General features: G+C 46.1%; 1 protein-coding gene across 3 annotated transcripts in view; it reads left to right on the top strand.

The window, feature by feature from the left end:
• Nucleotides 1–23,249, top strand: part of ARHGAP9 (Rho GTPase activating protein 9) — a 1,031,694-nt gene that overhangs the window by 716,576 nt on the left and 291,869 nt on the right. For all 3 annotated transcript variants that reach the window (XM_069653585.1, XM_069653586.1, XM_069653587.1), the window contains one exon: nt 393–522. In XM_069653585.1, coding sequence (XP_069509686.1) covers nt 393–522 — 130 coding nt within the window. The remainder of the gene's footprint in view (nt 1–392; nt 523–23,249) is intronic.

Below are 23,249 nucleotides of genomic sequence, written 5' to 3'. Positions count from 1 at the left end.
CCGGCAATCCCCTCCATATGGGACTCCATGGAATGGGGATTTACCTCCCTTTCCACCACCTGTAATATCTTGCTAATACCGGGATGGGTGTGTATGCCAGTATCCCGCCGGAATTTCCAGCGGGATACCAGCAAACCTATAATGCTCCCCACTCTCTTCACATGTACAGAGACCACTTCATCGGAGGGACACATACTTCTATAATTACAAGTTTTCTTTTTACTTTTGAATGCTCTAAAGTGCACCACACCAATCCGTTATTTTGTGTGTTCATCTGCGCCGGCCGGACCACCGTGCCTACACGGGAGGAAGGGCCCATCTCACCCCGTGTAATGCTGCGCCTGTCCTGGCATTCAGGGGTAGACATTTAAGCAATTCGTCTCTTCCTACAGGAAGATGAGAACCCGATGGACGCGCTAACGTTATACTCCCTCAGAAGGTCCCACAGCTCTGATTTGCTGGATGGCAGTGGGGACGAAGAAGAGCTGCCCACGAAGCCGAGGGATGGTTTAAGGCTCTCACGTAAGTATTGCGTGACGTGCACTTTAAGATCAGCCCCATGCATGCCTTCTTGTTGTGGTCATTTTAAATCATTCAAATGTGTTATGTAAAGTTCATATGCTGCATCCTGCGCCTTTTCTATGACTTTTCAACTTGTGGGATCATTACGCCATCTACTGGTAGACTGGCAGATTTAAGAAAAGTGTGTGGCCAGAAAAAGTGCCGGTCTTTCCCTACAGGGCCCGTTGGTTCATCGTTTTCCGCACCATCAACCTCATTTTAGGGAGCAACTGGAGCAAAGGTGTTTTTACCTTACGTGGACGTACTTACCTTTTGTTCCTGATTAGGTGGAAATTCAGTGCAGTGGGCATGAGCGAGCCTCGTCACCAGTGGTCGAAGTGTACGAAAAGAACTAGTGGAACTATGTTCCCCACTGGCCTGCCCAGCTCCCCAAAAACGCCAACGCCACACCACTCCCTCGCACAATCCAAACCCCCAAACACACCTGCTGTTTAAGGGAACGTTCAATGCAGTGCACAAATGCAAGTTTCAACTTCTTCCTACACTCTTTTTTTAAAACGCCCCCACCCACTTAGACCACTGCTCGTCACACTGTGTGTTACTATGTTCTATGCAGGGCTGGCTTTAGGCACGGGCGAGCCAAACGGTCACCTGAGGTGCACATTAGCACCGCTGCCACGCCAACTCGGTGGGGGGCTTTCAAGGGCTCCCGTGAGCTGGCGTGGTGAATGAAATGAAAAGTGCCTTGCTCTCATGCTGGTGTAGCAGCAGCGCTCTATTTAAGTGCATGGGAGCGAGGCACTTCTCATTTCTGTAGGGTGTCGCTGCTACACCGCTGGTGTGGCAGTGCAACCCCAAATTTGCCCCCCTCTACCTCCGCCTTGACAGGGGATGGGGCACATTTTGTTTCGCCCTGTGCGCTGCCAGAGCGAAGACGCACCTTGGTTCTATTGGGGCGTAGGGAGGAGTTTGCTGTCCTGGATATTTGGGATTTTTCAGTGCTTTGTACTGGGCTTGCCAAACTGGAAGTATAAGCTGATTGTGTTAACTGGGAGTGGACTGGGAATGCCTAGATTGGCATATAGTGGGATGTGCCACATCGGGAAAATAATGTAAACTGATAGCTTGCTGGACTTGTATAAGTGGGAGTATATTGGAATTTTGAATAATGGTACACTGAACAACATGGAGATATACATGGATTTCAAAACTTGGTATTGTTGGGAAGGAGGGCGGGAGTGATCATCTCAGACCCCTCAAGCGCTTTAGAATGAGTCAGAGCCCTGGTAGCATGCGGTAGGGGCTCGTGCACGGTACATGGGTTAGGGGGTTTCGTGAGGGGCTACAGTGTGGGGAAGGGAGCGCATGCTGTAGGTTTAGAATACACAGAGAATCAAACGGCATCTTCGATATTAGCAGTCATATTGAAATCGAGGCCTAATTCTGCACTACGGATAAGCCCACAGCCCTAGGCCCCGAAACTATGGGAATTGGTGTGTGTATGCGGGCATAGGTTGCATTCTGGGCACCGGTGAGAAAGACCAGAGCTGCAGAGATTCATAGACCGTTCATTGTCTTATGTTGCCAGCAGGAGGAATGTGCTGTGCAGGGCCAGGAGGGGGTTGAGAGCGCCCTGCGAAAAGCGATCCTGCAAGAAGGAGGGCACGAGCCTCCGACCTTCCGCTGTCCCAGCTCTAAGTAATAGCGGCCAGATGCCTCATCCCAAGACCCCCAGCATTCCAAGGTATCAACCAGTCCCAGATCACTGACCATAAAACTGTTAGACCCCCAATCGATCAGAAAAGATCAGAACGTAAGGATCAGTTGCCTTCACCAGAGATCACGTGATTTGTACTGCGAGGTGCCGGGAGGGGCAAAACAACAAATCTAAAACTAGGGTGGAAAGCTTTGGATGGGCGCTGAGGTGTCTGGAATCGAGTTGGTATGTGTGTGCAAGCTGACCTTGAAGTAATCACTTAGCTCTTGTCTGCAGTACCAGGTGCACCTTAGGACAAAGATAAAGACTGTATTGTTTTTTTCTGCACATAATGGTCAATTAGCTGTAGCTCTATGTCTGATGATGCGCAAGAAGAGGCCGACATGGGAGAAGATGGACAGACAGGGCTGGGACCAATGGCCTGGTATCCTTTATGGATCAGGTAGCCTATGTATAGGGTCTCACCAACCAGCCACTCGGATTTGTACCCTATGTAACTTACGTCATTGATGATGCTGTATGCCTTTTTAAAGTTAAACAGTGAAACTGCGCCAAGTTATAAAAAATACATCAAATACAATTGTAGTGTATTTTAATCATGGTTCAAGACAGCCTGACACGTGTTTCGAGCAAAGCTCTTCCTCTGAGGCAAAAGATCCTTGTCCAAATCAGTACTCAATTATTTGAAGCAAAGGGTATTTAAATGTACTTCCAAAATCTGAATTACAAATGCGATTGCAATTGCTCAGTGTTAACGACAGCCTCCCGGCAAACAAATGATTCTAGGGTTTCACTGTTTAACTCTACTTTATTCAGTTTCTCTGTGGGGACTTGGTCAAGGCACCCACAACTTAACAGTTGAACGCTGCCGTGTGTTACAATCCTATATTTAGGCAATAGCGCTGGATCTCTCAGTGGCCTTACTTGATCACATTCGCATTCTTTGTCCTGCCTTTTTAAAGTGTTGCTCATGCTGATTTTGCCAAAACGTTCTGCAGCAGCACAGTGCTTTGCTGGTGCATCTCTATTTTTGTAGAAATAACACCTTGTTCTCCTTGCAGGTGGTGTGCTGGGCCTTTTTACCTAGTAAGTTGAATTTTTTCTGGTGTGAGCATTGAGGAGTGTAGAGGAGGAGCCAAGTACCCCCACCTCAACCGTCCCGCCCATATTACCTATAGTTTGGAAGCCAGAGTATGTGATGTACACGGAGCAGTTGAATCGTCAAAGAGCAGAGTATGGACTCAGTCCAGTACCAGTGAAAGTGTCAGTACCTAAGAGAACCTGGGAGCCAAGGTACCCATTGAAAAAACCATATCTGCATACAAGACAATATGATGGCCATTTTAATGAAATCCCTGAAGAAGCAGAGCCAATAAGCAGCAAGGATGCATGGTAACGTCATTTACCATTGCTAGGATATGCTACATGAAGCTGAGATGACACACATAAAAGAGATGCAGTGATCAGAGAATGTGGATATTCTATAAGGCATCAAGAAAGTATTAGGGATAAGTTTCATCTTGGGATCAAGGTGAAGAAGCTTATGCCACAGAAACAGATGATTATATCAAGTTATTTTACACGTGTACAGATGCAGAAGAAACGCAAGCCGCAAAGTAATCATGAAGCTAGCCTTAAGCATATAGTGAATAGACTGCGACAAGCGCCAGCGTATACATCTAGGAATGAGAGAGCTATGGATGTTTCCACTAAACGTATTATAGTAGGTTGGACAATAGCAAAAAGGCCTTATTTCAGTGTATCACAGTAAAAAGCAAATTGAATTACAAGTGAGATTCAGCAAAAGGCGAAGCTGGACGAGCCAAGAAGCCAAGGTCTTATCAAAACTGGAGTGAACTGACTTTGGATACAAAATCGTGTGAAAGAACAAAACTCCTGTTCAGAAGGCACAAACATAACAAGGAAAACCTCAGAGGTCTGTTAGAAAATAATATTAAATGCACCAAAAGGCTTGATTCCATGGTCCCTAGTCACATGGAAGCATGAAGTTGGATGACTAAGATGATCACACCCAGGCATGGAGGCAGACTCTGCTTCTCACAATTCTCTCAGAGCTAAGAACACTCTCAAGGACGAAGTTCAAAGGCCTAATTGACAGCAGAGCACTGAGGTGATGATGGATTGATCTGCTAATTGGTGGGAAGCTAAAGTTAAGGCGACCTCACCAGCATCTGGATGGCCGGCCTGTTTGCTGCTAACGTAGGTGGATAAATACTGAAGGAGGGTAGAGTGCCAACCAATTGTATAGGACCTGCGTATTTAGGGGTCCTATGGTTGTGTAAACCAATGGGGCGTTGTGTACTTAGTGACGTTCATAGTGGTCATTTTAAGGGGAAGGCTTAGTTGCCGCACCTGATGTTAAGTAGCCAATTACACAGTTACACTTTTTTAGACTAGTATGGATCATATACTTAGATGTTCACTCAGAACCAATAGCCCGTGCTTATAAGTTTTTGTAGTTTGCCACGTAGGATGACGTTAGTACACATGTGGTTTAGATGCCATTGATGAAACATATCGCTTATAAAAGTTCAGTTTTTTCTTACAGTACTTTGAGTTTGAAGATTGAGTGATTGCATTGATGTTCGTTATGCTCCCTGTTTCAGATAATTGATATTAAAACAGTCTTTGTTTTGTCAACTTCCTGAGTCGGCTCCATTATTGATGCCTCCATTATTGATGTATGAGCAACGTCTGCATCCCCATCCATCTCAAGGGTAATTGCTACTCATCAAAGGGGCTGGGCTATCCAGTTCAGGGGTTCTTCTAGAGTATATACTGACCAGTTAAAACTGGGAATATACAGAGGTTGCTAAAGTGGGAGCGCACTGAGTATTTAGAAACAGAATGTACGCTGGGTTTGCTCATCTGAAGAATTTCTCAAACCCTGAAATCACCTGCCGTATGCTGCCTGAACAAAGTCCTTCAAAATTTTCCAGACTTATGATATGATATGAGAAACACCTCTCTGCCTGTCTTTTGGACGGACCGTAAGATTCTTCTACTCCCCAGAAAGAACACACCTGGTTTATACCCCCCACTAAAACTCATCTTTCTAGGGAATTTTTTCAGTTTCTTCCTCAGTGCACAATTGCGCCTCATTATAAGTTTACCGGTCCAGAACAAAAGTGCCAGTAATAACATTTACCGGCACTTTTCCGTACCGGCAAACTACAGGTTTTCCAGTGGGGGTTACATGACTGACTTCCAGCCAAGAGCTGGAAGTTGTTCAGACCCCCACCGGAATTAAACAGACAGTATTTTCAGCAGCAATATTACTGGTGCCGGAAATACCGGCAATTCCACCCATGGAGTCCTATTGGACTGCATGGAATGGGGAATTAACAGTATTTCTGCCGCTTGTAATATAATTATAATTATAATTGTTCTTTTATAATGCGCTTAATACCAGGGACCAGTTTCTAAGGGCGTGCCTGGGATTCAAACCTGCGTTTCTATGCGTTGTCTTCCTTCCAAGACAAACGTGTTGCCCCTGAGCTATCCTCCGAGCCAGTAATACAGGGATATCAGGCAGTGGAAACGGTAATACCATTTGCGGGATCCACCGAAATTACCAGCGAGATACCACCAAACTTGGAATGACCCCCAATATCCTTATCTACAGTCAACATTCTCCAACATCTCCTCTTTTGGATATACCCTGGTCAGAAAAGTTGGCCAGATTACAAATCCTAAAGTGTATGTGTTTTGTGTCTGAATCTTTTTCCGTAAATCATCTCTATCAACATTCTGCCCTTGGGCACTGCACTGTTGGATGCCTGCTGGAGATGCCCTTTGGCCCTGAACCTTTGACACTCCTGCTTTGCTTTCAACTCAAAGACACATGTTAATCTACAATTTCACTGTGTAGACGAGAAAGCAAGGAAGGTGGAAGTGTGCACGAGAAAGCAAGGAAAGTGCATATGTGCACAAAGCAAGAAAGGTGCAAGTGTGCATGAGAAAGCAAGGAAGGTGCAAGTGTGCACGAGAAAGAAGCAAAGGAAACAAAGGAGTTCAAGAAGGGATGTAGGAAGCACCTGAAGGTAAAAGGTTAATAAGGAAAAGCGAGGAATAAAGAGAGGGATTAAAGATCAGAGTGGTTGCGCTTAGGAGGAACAAAGAACCTGGCATTTTCGAAAGTCTCTAATGCTACCCCCTGAATTGATGATTTGGGAAAGAACTGTATATGAGAGAAAGGTACATCCTGACAAGCTGAAATTGTGTTTAAAACTAAAATGGGTCTAAGCTCGGGGAAGGGAACCCTGAGAGGCCGAAGCTGATTTTGTCTTTGAATCCAAGAGGGGCCTAAGCCCCACACCGCTAGTACACCAAAAGGGATCCGAACAGATTGGAAACACAAGCAAATTATAAACCTCCTTGTCCAATTTCGGTAATGTGGATGGAACGGTAGGCTTATCTCTGAAAGGTCGTGGATCGTTGGTTAGTTGCAACAAAGCGAAAATACAATTATTTCCCAATAATAAAAGAAACTGTCCAGTCAAGGGTGTATACAAATATCTACTTTATTATTATTACAATAGACAAGTTCTAGCACACTTCAAAATACAACCCACCCTGTAAAGGAATACAGAAGACCAGGGGGACACAACCACCATGCACCTTGTGTTGTAGGTGTTCTTGGTGTTCTACAGGATTGAGTCGGCTTCAGGGTGCTTTGCAAGCTGATTTCATGGAGTTCAAGATGGTAGATAGCTATGGGTAACATGCGGCAACCAGTTTGGCGAGCGAGGCTGAACAGACGGCTGTAGGCTGGTCTACACAGCAGCTCTGGATCAGGAATCAATGTCTCAGTGCTGATCGGCGGACTGAAGCACTGGGTGAGACGTTTCAGAAGGCTTTAAGCGACTGCGGCTTTGACTGTTAAGCAGTCGGTTGCAGCTCGAGGGGCTCGACTGGCTCTAAAATGTCGGTAGATGCTTGTCGATGCACTTCTCCTTCCTTCTTCACTGGGCTTGGTTCGTCCTTTTGTGGTGTACTGCCCAAAGCTGAGGAGAGTGTTGCAGGCAGCTACGTTGTCCTTGTTTTGGGTCAGAGATTCTCTGGCACTTCCCACCTAGGAAGCATGCTGGAGGGCACGCTGTGTGCTGGCTGGGTACCGGTTCTTGAGCTGCTGGAGGGTCCCCTGGATTCGGTATCTCCCTCTGTTCCCTGGGTAATGTTTACGGGAGGGATCTTGCTCCCTCTTGGAGGTCGTGGTCTTCCTTCACTGGTGGAAGATGTAAGGCAGACTGTACCTTCACCCAGGGTCCAATGCTCAGTTCTGCTTTCTGCTTCTGGTGAAGCCTTCAGATGATCTGCCAAAACAGGGCTCAGCCCCCTTTTAAAGCCAATGGATCACAGAGATTGGTGTAGGCTAAGCCTACCTTAATGAACCAATCCTGGGTCCCCACCAACAATCTCCTGTATGCGTGAGGTCATAACCAGAGTACTTTGCAACAGAAAAGGTAAAGGGGTGAAAACGTGATACTAAACCCCACCCATTTTCTTGTCTGTTGTGGATCAAAGGGTCCCTCTGGTTAATGGAGCTCTCTGTGGTTCCTGATTAAAGCGGCAGGGCTCCCTTGAACCTAGGCGAGACCAGACTTTCTGTCTCCGTCAATCCACATACTCGTACTTTCTGAATGGGGTGCCCCTGCGGGGGTGACTAATGTAAACATGCAGTCCCAGACATGACATTTCACTGTCAATCGATACTGAGGGCGAGAGCTGGCATCAGGTTGACACAGTGCAAATGAAAGGGTGTTGGGGTTTCCTGTCTCCTGTGTTAGCCTCTGCAGCCAGGCCCCATGTGGGCCTGTTTGAATTAATGTCTTATTAGTATGCAAATGCTGCCACCAGCTTACATGGCTCAACAGAACCACAGAGCCTTTGTTAGTTAATTAGGCTGGCCATGGCAGGGGGAAGGTTTTGCCGCCGTACCTCCTGTGATGACATGGTGTACTCCTGGCTGTCATATCCCAACTAATTATGACAGGAGGGACTGCGCCTGGAGGTTGTGTCCACCCAGAGTACACAGGTCTATCGATATGTCGTGCAGTGAGCATAGGAAAAGGTTTGTGGATTAGCCCCACACATTTTCCAGAGGTTGATCTACCATCATTCAATTTCATTTAACATTTTTTTTTAAAGCCCAGGTGAGCGCACACCCACCGTGGATGATCAAATTCCTCAAACCCACTGTGTCACTGCTGTGGTTGCACTATGTTCTGTGCTTGCTGTGGCATCTGTATCTGCTGTGTCTGTGATGGCACTCTCTGTGGGTTGTGTCTGTGACATTTGTGGTTGCTGCATTGATTGCATCTGCTCTGCTTGTGTCTGATCTTGTGGATATAGTGTGTAGTCATAATACCCATAATCTTGCTAGCATGCACCATATGGTGGTGGATATGCCATCCCCCCTTGTGGCCCATATTGCATTCTACTTGCTGCAGTGCTGCTCTACTCCTTCACACTCGTGAAATGTTTCTTACTTTCCCTCATGTCCAACATACTTCTCCGGGGCTCCCAGGACCTCCAGATCATGGCTGTCTCCCACCAAACCCTCTTTGTGGTGCTCCAAATCCTCTCCCTCTCGGGCAAATCCTCTGCCTCCCCTGGGATAAAAGTTATTCTCACCTCTTCCCGCAAAATGGCTACCTATGCCTGGCTGCGGTATTGCAGTTACCTTCACAGTATTCCCTTCTCCTGTATTTATTAATACCGCCCCTTCTACTGCCATTCTAGATAATATTTTCTGCACCATTTCTGCCTCTTCTATCTTTCTCTATTCAATTTTCTTTTGAACTTTCTCCTGTTTTTAATCTACAGTGGTGGGCAACAGTCATTTGTATTTCTGAGCATGGTCTCATTTGAATCCCCACAATCTTTTTTAGCTGCCTCTTTATTTCTTCAGGAAGACCCTGACATAAAATATAGTAGAACACAGGTATGTTTTTGTCCCAATGATCTTTGGTTTCTAAGCGCCACTGTTCCTTAATGTCCTGAATATATGCAGCGGGGTCCTCACTAGGTCCCATCTTTCTAGTTATTATGACTCTCATGTCTGATTGGTCTGGAAATAGCATCATCAATGCTTTCCATACATTTGATCTGCAATTATTTAATGGTGACCCATCATATTTAGTGGTGATTTGTTCTGTCACTGTGGAATAGCCTGCTCTCTTCCACACACCCTCTGCCTGCTCACCTAATATGGACACAAATAGGCTTTTCATGTCACCTATAGCTAATGAAATTCTAGCTTTTACTCGCTCCAGCTGGTAGATCCATTTGCCAGTTCCTGCAGTAAGTGATGCCAATGTATCCATTACATTATTCTTAACTGTCTGGTGGCATGGCATATAATGTGGCAACCGCAATCCCTTATGGAGCACTGAGAATTGTGATATTCCTTTCTTGCGTGATGGTGAAGCTGCAAGAGTTTTCCTTCTCAATGTGTCAGCTACATGGTTTTGCTGGAGTTCTGGCAAGTCTCTTAATAAATATGGTGATCTATGTTCTTCATTTATAGGGAATACTGATGTGAGGGGTGGATATATGCATACATTTGGCCACAACAAATCTGCTATCTCTCCTACTGCTGGCCCTGTTTTATTCATTGGTGGGGCTCACGCTGTCTTCTCTCCCCAGTCTTCATCATCAATGTCTCCCCAATCTGTTTCTCTGCCTTTTCTCTCTGTTCCCTCTCTTTCTCTCTCCTTGCATTTTGCTCTGTGAAATCATATGTCTCTCTTCCAAACTCCTCGCTTGGTTCTTCCTTTCTTTCTTCATTCTCTCCTAGCTTCCCATCTAGTTTAAGTATTATCATTCCCAATTCTCTCGTTCAAGCGTTTTCTCTCCACTACCTGCACTACCTGTTTGTACGCATCTCATCCTGAATTTCTCCCTACAACCTGTCCTCATGCCCCTTACTCTTTGGAGTTCCTCCTTTGCTACTTTTAGTTGTTGTTCTAGGCTGTATAGCTTTCTCTTGTGAGGAATTCGACCATCCTCATGGGGAGAGTGCGCTCATCTGCGCTTTTCCATTTTTCTGATAAATGAAAATTAATGATGGGAGATCAACCTCCGTGGACTGTGTGAGGCCATTCCGCACACAGTCCATCTGCTTCCGCACAAAATGCATAGTCACATGTACTCCAGGAAGACACACCCTACAGGCACCATCTTCCCCTGTCAGCTGGAATGTGACATCAAAGCATCTCAAGGAGGGGGAAGGCACACCTTCCTCCAGCATGTGTAGTCTAACTCAAATATCAAAGGCTCCATGGATCTGCATTTCTTTTGTCCTCCGGCTGGTGGCAGTGCATACTAATGAGATAATTGAGGCAAGCCTGTTTAGTGGGCTTGGTTGCCAATGAGACAACAGGAAGGTGGGACTAACACCCCTTTGGTATGCAATGTGTCAACTTGAAACCAGTTCCCACCTCTCTGTATGAAAGGCAGTGAATGGTCTGTCTGGGTGCAGCAGTTACCGCAGGTTTCCCTGCAGAGCAGACCCCTTTCAGAGGGGGGAAGTATGTGCTTTGGGTGACACAGGAAGTCTGCTACCAGCACAAACATCAAGGGAACCCTGCGCTTTAATCAAGAGTCACAGAGGGCTCAGTTAACCAGAGAGACACTTTGATCTACAACAGACAGGGAGATGGGTGGGACTTAGGTATATCTTGTCGCCCCATTGTCTGTCCTGTTGCAGAGCACTCTGGTCCTGGCCTCATGCATAACAGAAGATTATTGATGGGGACCCAGGATTGGTTCATTAAGGTGGGCCTAGCTTGCAGCAATCACTGGGCCCATTTGGCTTTAAAGAGGGCTGAACCCCTCACTTAGCAGATCATCTGAAGACTTCTAAAGGAGTAAGATGAAGGACTCATTTGGACCTGATCTGAAGATATTCTACCTTACATCTTCCAGCAGTGAAGGAAGGCCAGGAGTTCCAAGACAGAAGCAAGATCCCACCCCTAAACATCTCCCAGGGAACAGAGGGAGATACCGGACTCAGAGGACCTGTCCAGCAGCTCCAGAACCATTACCCAGCCAGCACACAGCATGCCCTTCTAGGTTCTGCCAGCAAGCTTCCTAGGTGGGAAGTGCCGGAGAGTATGTGAACTAAGGACAAGGCCATTGCCTGCAAACACTCTCCTGAGCTTTGGCCCATCCACCTTGAAAGGACACAAGCCCTGCGAAGAAGCTAGGAGGAGTGCCACACAAGCATCATCCAGCATCCATCTTTTAAGGACATTATCGAGACAGTCGAGCCCTCGAACCGCCTCCCGCTGCACCGCTGACTGTTGTCACACTGCAGTCACCAGAGCCGTCCGAGCTGCCTCAACCAGCATTCCAGATCCACCAACCAGCACAGGTACAATGATTCTTGGCCCGAGCCGCCGTGCCAGACAGCCTGCAGATGTCCGTCCAGCCTCGCCTGCCGAACTGCCTGCTGCCTGGTACCCACAGCTGTCTCCTGCCACTAACTGTCTCAGGGTCTGCGAAGCGCCCTGGAACTGCCTCAACGCTGTTGAGCACCAAAAACATCTTCAGCACCAGGTAATGTTTCTGCCCCCCTGGTTCTTCTCCGAAGGCCCCTAGAGACAGTTACAACCCTTTGCCCCCTTGGTGCTCAAACCAATAACCTTGAACAGTAAGACTAATTACTTTACCAACTACCCTCCTGTCAGTATCCAGAGTGCATGCCTTTCCTTCGTGAACATGTCTGTCCTATGTGTTCCTTTACTGGGTGGGTTGTATTTTGTAGTGTGCTAGAACTGTCTGTTGTAGTAATAATAAAGTAGATCTTTTTGTACAATCTTGACTGGACAGTCCCTTTTATCATTGGATAATAAGTGTATTTTCGCGGTGTTGCAGCTAATCAACGATCTACGACCTTGCGGAAATAAGCCTACCGTTCCGTCCACGTTACCATAATTGGACAAGGAGGTCTTATAATTCACTTGCATTCCAATCCGTTCGGTTCCCTTCTGGTACACTAGCGGTGTGGGGTTGATTGATGGTTTTGAAACCGATATTCATCCCTGGATCACTGGTGCCAAGGAAGTTGATTCGTCACAGTTGTTCTCCTCATCTCTTAACTGTGCCTCTAAGCTATGTTGTGCTCTACTATCTATTGACAATAATGGCACCCTCTTTCCCACTACTTTCACCCTCCTCCTACTCTCTTCACTGTCATCATCAGGGGATCCCTTTCTGGGATTGCTGTACCTTGCTGCTTCCTCTTGTTATGGGTATATTCCTGGAATAATCAGGGGCAAGACACACTTTTCTGGAGGGGGCTGTGCTATGAGCTGTGTGCAACCGCTTACCTCGAGCGGCGGAGGTGGAGCTGTGGGCTGCACACAAGCATACTCCTCAGAGTGCGGAGACAGCAGCTCTGTGGGCTGTGTGCACCCTTCCTCTTGGACATTAAGCATCCATTCCTTCTTAGGAATCTCTATCTGCTCCTCAAAGGCCTTTCTGAGCTCCAGTATGCCTAACCTGCTTTGGAGCTTCTCACCCTTGTGCATGGCATGAAGGTATGTGCACATGTGTTGGAGTACAGCCCTCGAGTGAGTGCCTTCTTGTGGCCATGGCATAAACCTTTTGCCAGTGGTGTCTCTTGCCCACTCTGCATGATATTTACTTATTTTTGCGCTGTATCTAGGGAACGCCTTGCATAGGTGTATGATGGGTGTGTCAGCCATAATGGCACTATGGGAAATGTGCGGCTTAGCATTGCACAAAATAAACAATGGAAACACTGTTGAGCTTCCCAATGATCAGGACAAAAAGATTATTCACAGTTCTCTCACACTTTTCCCTTACTCACACCCCCACTCCTTTTCAAATCATCATTACAATTCGACCACCTGTAGTCCATTGTCTGAGGCCACGCCTCAATGTCTAAATCCTACCTCTGGGTCACAACAAAATGAGTTCACAATCTAAATATTCATACTTACCCCATCACCCTCTAAGAAACAATACTACCTGCTACTGTAACAATACGCAAAGAAAAACACCTCTACAGGACCTTTCTCACAACACAACACAATGCCAGCAATCAACAATATAATCAATTTAAACACAATAAAATACAATACAAAACAATACAGCTATCTTCCGGTTCCCCCTGGGATATCCTTATCTCTCCATCTCTTCAACCCCCGACCCCCAAAAGGAGGTTGGGTCTTGCTGCGCAGCCTTCTGAGACCTTTGTCAAGGGATATCTCTTTTTTTTCATGAATAATACAAAATAAACTTCTCAACCCCAAAGTGTCATCAGGCACATAACATACCTCCAATTCGCAGATCTTTGAGGGTTCCTGGCATCAGGGGTCCCCACCAATCTGCCTGCGCCTCCTCTGAGTCGAGCGATGGCCCAGAATTGTGGCAGGAATTCCCCCCAAAGCAGGCTCCTGCTGTCCTGTTCAGATGTGCACAAAACTCCACTCTCCAGACCTTTCCACTGGCCAAAAGGACGGATGACTGGGGTCCCACCAATCTGCCAAAAAATCCATAAAGAACCATCCTCTCTCTATTACAAAAATGTAATCTGGGCTGAAAAAATTAACTCAGGCCACTACATGGCAGCTGCAAATAAAAGAGGCGACAAAGGATATGTTAAATATAGGGTAATCCCAGCTTTTATTATAAGTACACAAAAGCTGGGAGGAAAACACACACACAAATCCACAGGCAAACATTTACCAAGGTTTTCCCAATGTTTCATTGCTAGACAATGGCTTTTAAAGGCCACTTTCATCATCGATGATGTTATTTTGACAAGCAAATTGAAAAATATATGTCTGTCCTCCATTGGTTTGCACCCCTAGGATACATAAAACGCCTATAGGTGTAAAGTGCCGGATTGGGGGATTCCTTATCTTACTGGTCAGCCCATTTTAGATATCACATATACTTACATCATTTTCCTTTCATTTCATAGGCTGGCAATAAGCTGAGGTAATGTGCATTCTCATTGGCTGGCATCGACTATGCTCAACCTTGTACTGACCAGTTGTAAAAAATATTTTTGTTATAATGAGGACATAGAGATTGGTGTGCCACTTATATTTACAATTAACCACTAGCTCTTGTTATCTCCATGTCATGTCTGTGAATGCAAGGCTAATTCTGAATCTGGTCCTTTCTTCGACTAGTATGGCAGGTGTTGCTAATCTCAGTTGTCATTGTCAAGCTGCAGTCTCAATTATGTGTTTCCTTGAGTCCATCTTTTAGCTTGGAATATCTATTCAGAATTTAGCTACGCTGAATGCACATATCTGCCTAACTCTGAAGCTCATTAAATGTGACTACCGCACACTGTCCAGCTTTCGAGCACATTTTCTGTGCTCTGCCGTGCTTATCTTAACTTGTAGCCTTGCATTCCATTGTCATGAGCACCGTGAGGCTACTCTGGGCTGTGTGAAATGTATGGGTGTCCGACTCATTCCGAGCTTCACGGCCTAGCTAGATTTGTAAAAGCCTGCCTTTCATTTATAATGCTTTTTAGAATAGACCTTTTATGCTATCATTTCACTGCTATTTGTTACTGGGATTTAAATGCATTTTCTGCCATGTTTCTTTTCCCTTTAAGTGTACACATTATCTTGTCTCTATTATTTTGACACTGTCCCTTTACCAAATGTAGTGAGGCTCTACCTATTGTATGCAGGAAACCCATGTCATCCATGAATATTTTAGCACACTGTGTGCTTCTGGTTTTATATCATTTTAATTCTATGCTAATGTCATTGTTACTAAATGATTCTTCTGGCAGTTAACATATTCATTGCCTGTGTAAATGTAAGCTTGTGGATTCTGATTTCAGTGCATGCACGCATGTGTCATTTTTAAATCTCAGGAATGGAGTAAGGCTATCTCAGCTGGATCTTTTTTCACCTGCTTCATACTGGTAGATGCCCAGGGTAAATATGGTACTGGCAGATTCACCTGCACCCCTTACCTTTCTACAACTATCCCCTTTCTAGGATAGATGATCTTATTTGATCGACTGGGATCTGCAAGTGTTCCTTTCATGAATGATCTTACTAAAGGCTATTGGAAGGTACTAGGTAATTCTTCAGACAGGTAAAAGACTGCTTTGTCCACTCCTATGGGACTATTGCAATTCAACGTCCTACCATTTGGTCTCCACTGGGCACCCGTGAATTTCCAGAGATTAATGGACCAAGTCCCCCAACCCTTCTCTGGATTTTGCGGGCCTACTTAGATAATATAGTTATTCATAGTAAAACTTAGGAGGAACACTTGACTCTCCTCTACAAGTTACCAGGGCCCTAAGGAAAGCTGGTTTAACGCCAACGCAAAACAATGCCATTCGGCTCAATCTGCCGTTAAGTATTTGGGGTTTTTGTCGACAATGGGCTTTTACAACCCCAAACCGAAAAGGTTAAAGCCGTGTAGGAGACACCTATACCCAAGACCTAGGAGCCTTACTTAGATTGGTAGGAGATGTATACCAAACTACTCTTCCATCACCTCCTGTCTTACTGATAAACTAAAACGCGGAACCCCCGAATTCGCAAATGGAATAAAACATATCAGGCCTGTTTTTCCACTTTAAATTCGTATTGAAGGTTCCCAATTTTACCAAAGAATTTGTTCGTCAAACAGACCCTTCAAAGGTTGGCCTAGGAGCTGTGTTATCCCAGGAGCATGAGGAAATGGAGCACCCGGTATTATACATCAGCCGGGCGCTCTTTCCCAGAGAAAAGAATTATGCAACAATTGAACTAGAGGCTTTAGCCATAAAATATGCTGTGGGGTATTTGAGATATTATCTTACCGGTAGAAGGTTTCAGCTACTTCCTGACCATTCACCCCTTAGGTGGATGAGCATCCATAAAGATACGAACCCCAGAATTATGTGCTGGTTTCTTGATCTCCAACCATTTTGTTTTTGTATGGAACACCAGAAAGGTAAAGAGCAGGGCAATGTAGACTTTTTGTCAGGTTTTCCACTTGGAGATGAGGAAACCCGCGGCATAAGGGAAAAGGTATATGACGAATCTGCGGATGTTGTCCCTTCTCCGCTAGGGGGAGACCTTTCCCACCGGGCCATGGTGGCGCGTCCACAGTAGACTATTCCCCATGGGGGAGGTGCACAGAGGGAGAATCACATGGGGAAGGGAATCCCCTGGTGTGATTGGTGACGACTATTCTCAGGGAACGCAGTATTTCCCCGCCTTAGTACATCCATCCCCTTCTCGAATACTTAATCCTCCTCCGTCCTCTATAAGTAGAACAAATGTGCTCTGTGGCCAGGTCAGTCACTTTATTATGCTTGACAAACCTAAAATACAAGAGAAAACTAGGTATCTTACATCTGACTTGAAAGCGAGTACTGTGAAAAAGATCATTGAGAGTCTGAAGATCACTCGGGAGAAGCAGAGTGAGCGGTCTAGCTTCTCCCGAGATGCAATTTGCCCAAACGAAAATGGCAAACCAGCGCTGGAGTTTAAAAGGAACTCAGCTGGGAGCCAGAATCAAGTGGGACTGAAATCAGGCATTGGCCTGCAATCCAGCTTGCAGATGAATTTGTGTGCTCAAAGCAAAAAACGGCACCAGAAATACCTACCGACTGAAACAAACATCGAAATTGGCAGAAATGTCACCCCTTTGACAAAGCTAAATTTCTCTTTCCTGGCAACCATTTCTTATATGCTACAGTCGAGACGCCAGACTGCTTCATTCCACAAAAAGCGTACACAGGCAGAGAGCTGTGGCATTAAGGAGCTATAAATCCCCAGACCAGCTGATGCTTTACTTTCTGGTGCGTAAACCCTATATATATATATATATATATATATATATATATATTCATTAAAGAGTTTTGTTGTATGAATGAGAATATAGCCCCATTAAGGCAAATCTAAAAATGGAAGTGGATGTGATATTCATTCCTGACATAGGCAGCTTTCCATGATCTTTGTAAAGTGGCCAGTCAGCAGACCCTACTTATTCTATTCTTATTACACAAGCAGGAAATAGTTTGAAATGGCTTCTTCCCCGTTGCAAAACCTTATTTGCCATGGCTGGACCCACGTTCTCCTAAATGGCCCAGGAGGAGGTAGGCCTCGGTACACCATGAGCAGTGTATTTCTTTCACAGCCCGAAGCTCTGATCACACTTGACAACCGTATTATTGTTTTGTGGTTGAGGTTAGCTCGTAAGACAAGAAAGTCAACACGCCTCTGATGAAGGTGGGTGGCAGCCTGGCATGGAGGTAACCCAAGCGGATAGGCTTTCCCTCCAACTCCCAATTCGGCTATAGGTTAACATTACAACCGCAACGAATGCTGCTTCCTGTAACCTCGGCTGCCGGATGTGAATACCTTGGTAACGTAATAGGAAACAGATGATTCTTTCTGCTGCCACGCAAGCTTTCACACACTGTTCTGACAACGCTAGGCCAAGAATGAGGGCGTGTCCATGGGGAGCATCTTATTCCCTATGGGCAGACTTTGCTAAGCAGCACTTGCCGAAATTCCGTTTTTCTTTAAACCTACATGAGTTCCTCTGGACAGTTAAAACGCCATGGCTGTTGTTCAATCCATGTATAGCTTCTTTAGTTTTCTGCTTTGTGGACCTGAAGAATATCTTTAAAGTTATATTATGTGTCAGCCGCCTTGGACGCATGTTCTCCCTCCCAACACACCTCCATAAACTCCAATGGTCTCGCCAGCCCAAGAAAATCTTGCCAGCAGTAAAAAATGCATTAATTCCCATTAATTTCAATATCACCCACCAAACACACCACATTTCTCCACACTGGCCCTATATTAGGAGGTATGATTTTGCTAATTCGCTGTTGTATAGTGAACATCTGCTGTAAAGTAGGCCCCCATACAGATGTTGGATTCGTAGTAGGCATGTTATGATGGGGGCGCTATCGGAATGTCGGTATGCATTCGACGCTTAACTGGAGCATCAGTTTATTCTGGGATGGCACCTCCTATATAAAGTACTGACATCCGAGGCTGGCTAAATGGATGTTATGTTACACTATGTTACGTAATGTTAAGGGTTTTTTATACTGCCTCATTCACCACCGCAGTGGTCAGAAAGTGCTGAGGTTTGTTCCGACAGCCACCAGTGGCATCCAGACCTTGGTCTGCGAGAACATAGAAAAGGGCAGTAGGTGAGGGAAATGGGGAAAGATGATGAAAGGTGAAATGCACATGAAAGATTTGTCCTTGTGCCCATGGTAATCCAGTCTTTCCATTGGCCAGAGTCTGAGGGGATTTGATGGCCCCTGTTGTTGAATGTAATCTCAGCTGCAACAGTTCTCATGCATGATTCGGAATTGAGGGGAGCCAGGAGCTCTTTAGCTCCTGCTTGTAGTTTAGAAGAGCCTTGTTAGCTTGACAACAACAGCTACCAGGAGCTACCTTTGGCTTTCCAGGCAAACTGATGCTGAACAAACACACCTATGTGACACTAACTCTGTCTGTTTGGGACAATTTATAGATAAGCATTAGGACACGTGTGACATAAGGCATAAGGGGTCATACATAATGGACAAAATAATAAGTGTGATTATGTGGAAGTTAGAATTGCGGGACGCTGTGTATTGGTTCCTGGTTCTCCAGTGGGAGCTCCTGCTTAGTGATTAATGCCGAATACGGATGAGCTGCTTTTAGCTCCTGCTTATCCAATCTTAATTTCGATCCCTCTGATGGGATGTGGTCAGCTGGAATTTTGATAAGACTGATAGCATGTTCTTCAGAGGAGCCACTGACAGTCTGTCTCCCTCCATAGCAGGGGACCCAGTGATGCTGGAACAGAGGGTCAGAGCAATGGGCAGAGGGATTCTGTTTGGGCCACGGGGTTAGCCTGTGGGGATTTAGGAAATCAATTCGGATATCCATATTCTCACCTCTTTAGAATCATGGGCTCAGGCTTACTGAGGACCAACTAATGGGAAGATTGTCAATGCTGTTTGGGGAATAGCTGTGAGACAGAAAAGACTCACACAATCCCACAGCATCGTAGGTCTCCCTGGGAGACATTTCTAGCAGATTTCCCTGACCTAGGGAGTGAACCTTCTGCCATTGAGCCCACCACTCGGGGTAAAAGTCTGGTCCCCTCTTTATCTCAATCCAATTTTAGAGTGAGTGAGACTGTCAGGGGATTGTGGTTGGAGTAGTGTGTCTGCAAGGCAATGTGCATTTTCCTTACCTTCTTAACTGGTAGATAGCCCAAGATAGTGCTGACGCCACTGTATATTTTTCTAAATATTTTGCATGGAGAGGGTGCGAGAAAGTGACGGAGCTGCTGGGTCTCACCTCAGGAATTTCTGAGGAGCGACTTGCAGGATGTCTGCAAAATGTAAATAGGTGCTTGTGGCGAAATGACTCTGTGGGAGTACAGCAATGAGTATTGGCTAAACCACTACCCAACCGCACACTTCTACTAAACCAGTGGTGATCCCAATCTTCAAGGGGAAAGTGGCATAGCCCGAAAGGTAAACCTCCTTCACCTTGTGTGGTAGCACAGGCAGAGGGCGGGCTATATGTTCAGGAATGGTGTGATATGATAGTGGTAGCAACCCAAATAACTTAAGTAAAATGATTCCAAAATAAAAGACTATCCAATTAAGGTCAGTGGTGTTGGTTACAGTCGGTTCGTGGAAGCTGTGGAGTCAGTGGCGAGACGATAGCTCTGCTGGCTTGAGTCAGCGTTTGAGATGGCGAGTTTGATGGCTTCCAGCAGTTGGGGATGGTGCTCAAGCCATTTGCTCCCATGATGTCGAGCCCACGATTGGTTTGCTTGAGACAATTCAGGGCAATGGATTGAGACAGCCTCTGAAAGCAGCAGTGTCGGTCCTGTGACAGCTCAAAGGTGCTGAGCATGGTCAATCTGGCTTGAAGATGTTTTGAGGGGGTGAAACAGGATTTCAGCTGCTTCTGAGTTGCAGGGAGTCGAGGTACAGGGGCTCCAGGACAAGGTGACTTTTTATGTTCTGCACTCTCATTCCAGGAATCTTAAATGGCACCTACAGGGGATCCTTCAACTCAAGTGAACAGGAGTCTGGTTCGAGTGCTTCTAGCAGAGAGGTAGTCCTTGATCCACAGCAGTTCACCTCCACTGTTCCCTGGGGATTGTTAGGGGACAGAGCTCTCCCCTGCCTTGTATGTCTTAGGTTTTCACCTCCCTAGCAGAGGACTTTGTGATAGACTGTGTTTCCAGCAGAAGTCCAGTGAATTCTTCATGAAAGCGAAATGTCACGGGAGTTGGTCCAATGCAAAGCTGCTGGAAGGGGTTCAATCCAGATGTTTGTAACATGTTCCCTTTGTATTATGACATCACACCCATAGTGTGATCCTCACCTGAGGTGGATGATCCGTCATCCTTGCGAGACGTCTTGCTTCTTTCCTTCTTATGTTTTATCTTGGCTTTGACCTGAAGACGATCCTTGTAGAGGTAGGGCCTATCCTCCCCTGCCGCCACAACAACCTCCTTGGATGGCAAAGGGTAGGTCGCTGTGGCGACCTGGCAGGAAGTGTCCTTGTGGTATGAGGGAAAAGCACTATGGCACAAAAACCCTCGGAATTAGTTGATCCCTCTGTAGCAGTAGAGTTAGTATGAACACTTGACATCCGTCCGGAAGAGCTTGGAGAAGCAAGTGTGGCTACTGGTGTCAGAAGGCACTGAGATCAAGGAAGTCCCTGGTAACATATTCCGTAGAGAGAGAAGTTCCAGATGGGAGAGTACATCACTTTGGAAACAGCAGCAGATATCTAGCTGATAGAGGATGTATAGTGCCATGGGCTGAATAGACAGGAGAAACGCAGAGGAATGGTCAGAAACCTTCAGCGTGGGGAAGGCAATTTGTATGGAAGCCGTCGGGAGGTGGAAATGAAGAACCAGCGTTCCAGTGCAGTGAGCCGAGGTGAAACTGGAGGCAAGACTACAGTAATGCCGATGAGGAGAGCCGCAGTGTAACTGGAGGCAAGACTACAGTAATGCTGATGCGGAGAGCCGCAGAATAAATAGGGACAGAGGCTGCAGATGTTAGCGTGTGGAGCCGCAGAGAGGAATAGGAAACAGCCTTGGAATTAGTAAAGAAATATGAGGGGAAAATAGCAAGGGAGTATGCAACAGCAAAAGCTCAAAAAGGGCTTCAGCATCTTACCTGGGGGCTGCAACAGACCCATGTTGTGGATTTGCCTACCTAAATTCCTTCCAAATCCCAGCGGCCATCTTGGTAGTAAACTAGACTGCTGACACACGAAATTAAATGGCACTATCGTGTGTGTAAATTAACTTGCACTAAATGTAAAGTCCTCTGCCCCCGGCACTAGCGTTGCCATAGGGACCACCTTGCAGTTGTGACAGTCTTAGCTGAGGGACATGAAGAGGTAGAGAGCCTAAAAAGGAATCAAAATGGTGGAACCCTTTCCTCAGCCATGGCTTCTTTAACCGTGCCTCCTTCTGCTGACTTCATAGGAACTCCAGTGGTCAGCATCAGGGTAAGAGAGTAGATTCTGTTATGCCATAGTTGCTGCTGAAGCATTGGTTCCCAGAAGACCTCCTGGGGGAAGTTCCTGCGCCCTGAGATGAGGCTGTTACCCTCCCTGCAGGTGAATCAAAGAGGCAGCATCCTGGCCATTGTTCTGTATGGCTGCGGTGGAGACAGACCATACACAAATCCATGTCAGTGCTCTCATAGCTGTCTCTGCTCATAGAGTTGCCACTAGTGTGATATAATTTTGCTGTGGCTGTATAGTAGTGTGCACTTATCAGTCACTATGCCACAACTAAGCATGGCTTATATAATCCCTTACCGCCCAATTCCCAGGTCCCTTGGAGGGAACTGTAAGGAACGTGTGGTCTGACCACACATCCCTTACGGGTCCCGCTAAGGGACCAGGGCGCTAGTAACGGGCTTGCCATTCGAGAACCCGTTATTAGCGCCCTCCTCATTCCCATTGAGCCCTATGGGGGCTGACATGGGAATGGGGAATGGTTTGTTCAATGGGGATTTACCGGTCCCGCCAGGGTCGGACTGCACCGGTAAGTCCCCATTGAAAAAGACTGGTGCCGGACCTGGTATTGGAGGCAGCCATGGCGCAAATAGCTCCATGGCTACCTCCAATCTCGGAATGAGGCCCATATGTCTGTAGGCTGTTTGAGCAAAGGCACATGTGCTCACTATAATTATAGCAAAGAGCATTTATGAAAAGGGGGGTCTGATTATCAGACCTCTATTTTAATAACAGAATTACCTGCATCATTTAATGTCCCTAAAAATAGAAATCTCAGGCTATCCTGTCCTCACCAGGCAGTCATTCTGTCACAGTGCTATTTACTGGTGTTGTCCTGCCAAGTATGGACATAGAGGACTGCAATACATGTTTATGCATCCAAGGGGTGCAGTCCTATTTCATGGTTCATAAGTTTAAACAAAAATGGGGGTAGCCATCTTCATGAAGTGAATATTAGTTATTGGACCTCCCTGTGTCGTTACCAGCCCGACAAAGCCTTTGTTGCGGCACCACTCGCAGCGTCGTCCTGGCTCCATGGAAAGGGAGAAGCGACTACATGTAATCCCTTCTCCCTTTCCATGGCGGCTATCTTTTTTGTTAACCTTTTTCTTCATTTTGCCACCATGGAAAGGGAGAAGGCACTATGTATAGTCCCTTCTCACTGCTCTGTGGCACTCATTTTGTTTGATTTTTTCAGTTGCACAATGCAGAAGTCACTATTAGTACCCCGATCTAACAGGCCAGGGTACTAATAGCAATAAGCCCTTTCGTTAAGGCCCTTGCTTCGCTTGTGCCTGTATCTATGGGCCCTGGGGCATTACCTGATGCAGTAATGCCTCCCCGGCTGGGAGCTTATTGCTTTATTTGTATTGGTTGCATTTCTAACTGTAGTGCTGAAATTAGAAAGGTGAAGCCATCAGTCATGGAACATTCTGTTTGTGCATGAACATGAGTGTCTGTGT

Source organism: Ambystoma mexicanum, chromosome 3q, assembly GCF_040938575.1.
Source record: "Ambystoma mexicanum isolate Mex_15411 chromosome 3q, UKY_AmexF1_1, whole genome shotgun sequence".
Taxonomy (NCBI): domain Eukaryota; kingdom Metazoa; phylum Chordata; class Amphibia; order Caudata; family Ambystomatidae; genus Ambystoma; species Ambystoma mexicanum.
Note: the sequence above shows the minus strand (reverse complement) of the source record. Positions and strands in the feature narration are given on the sequence as shown.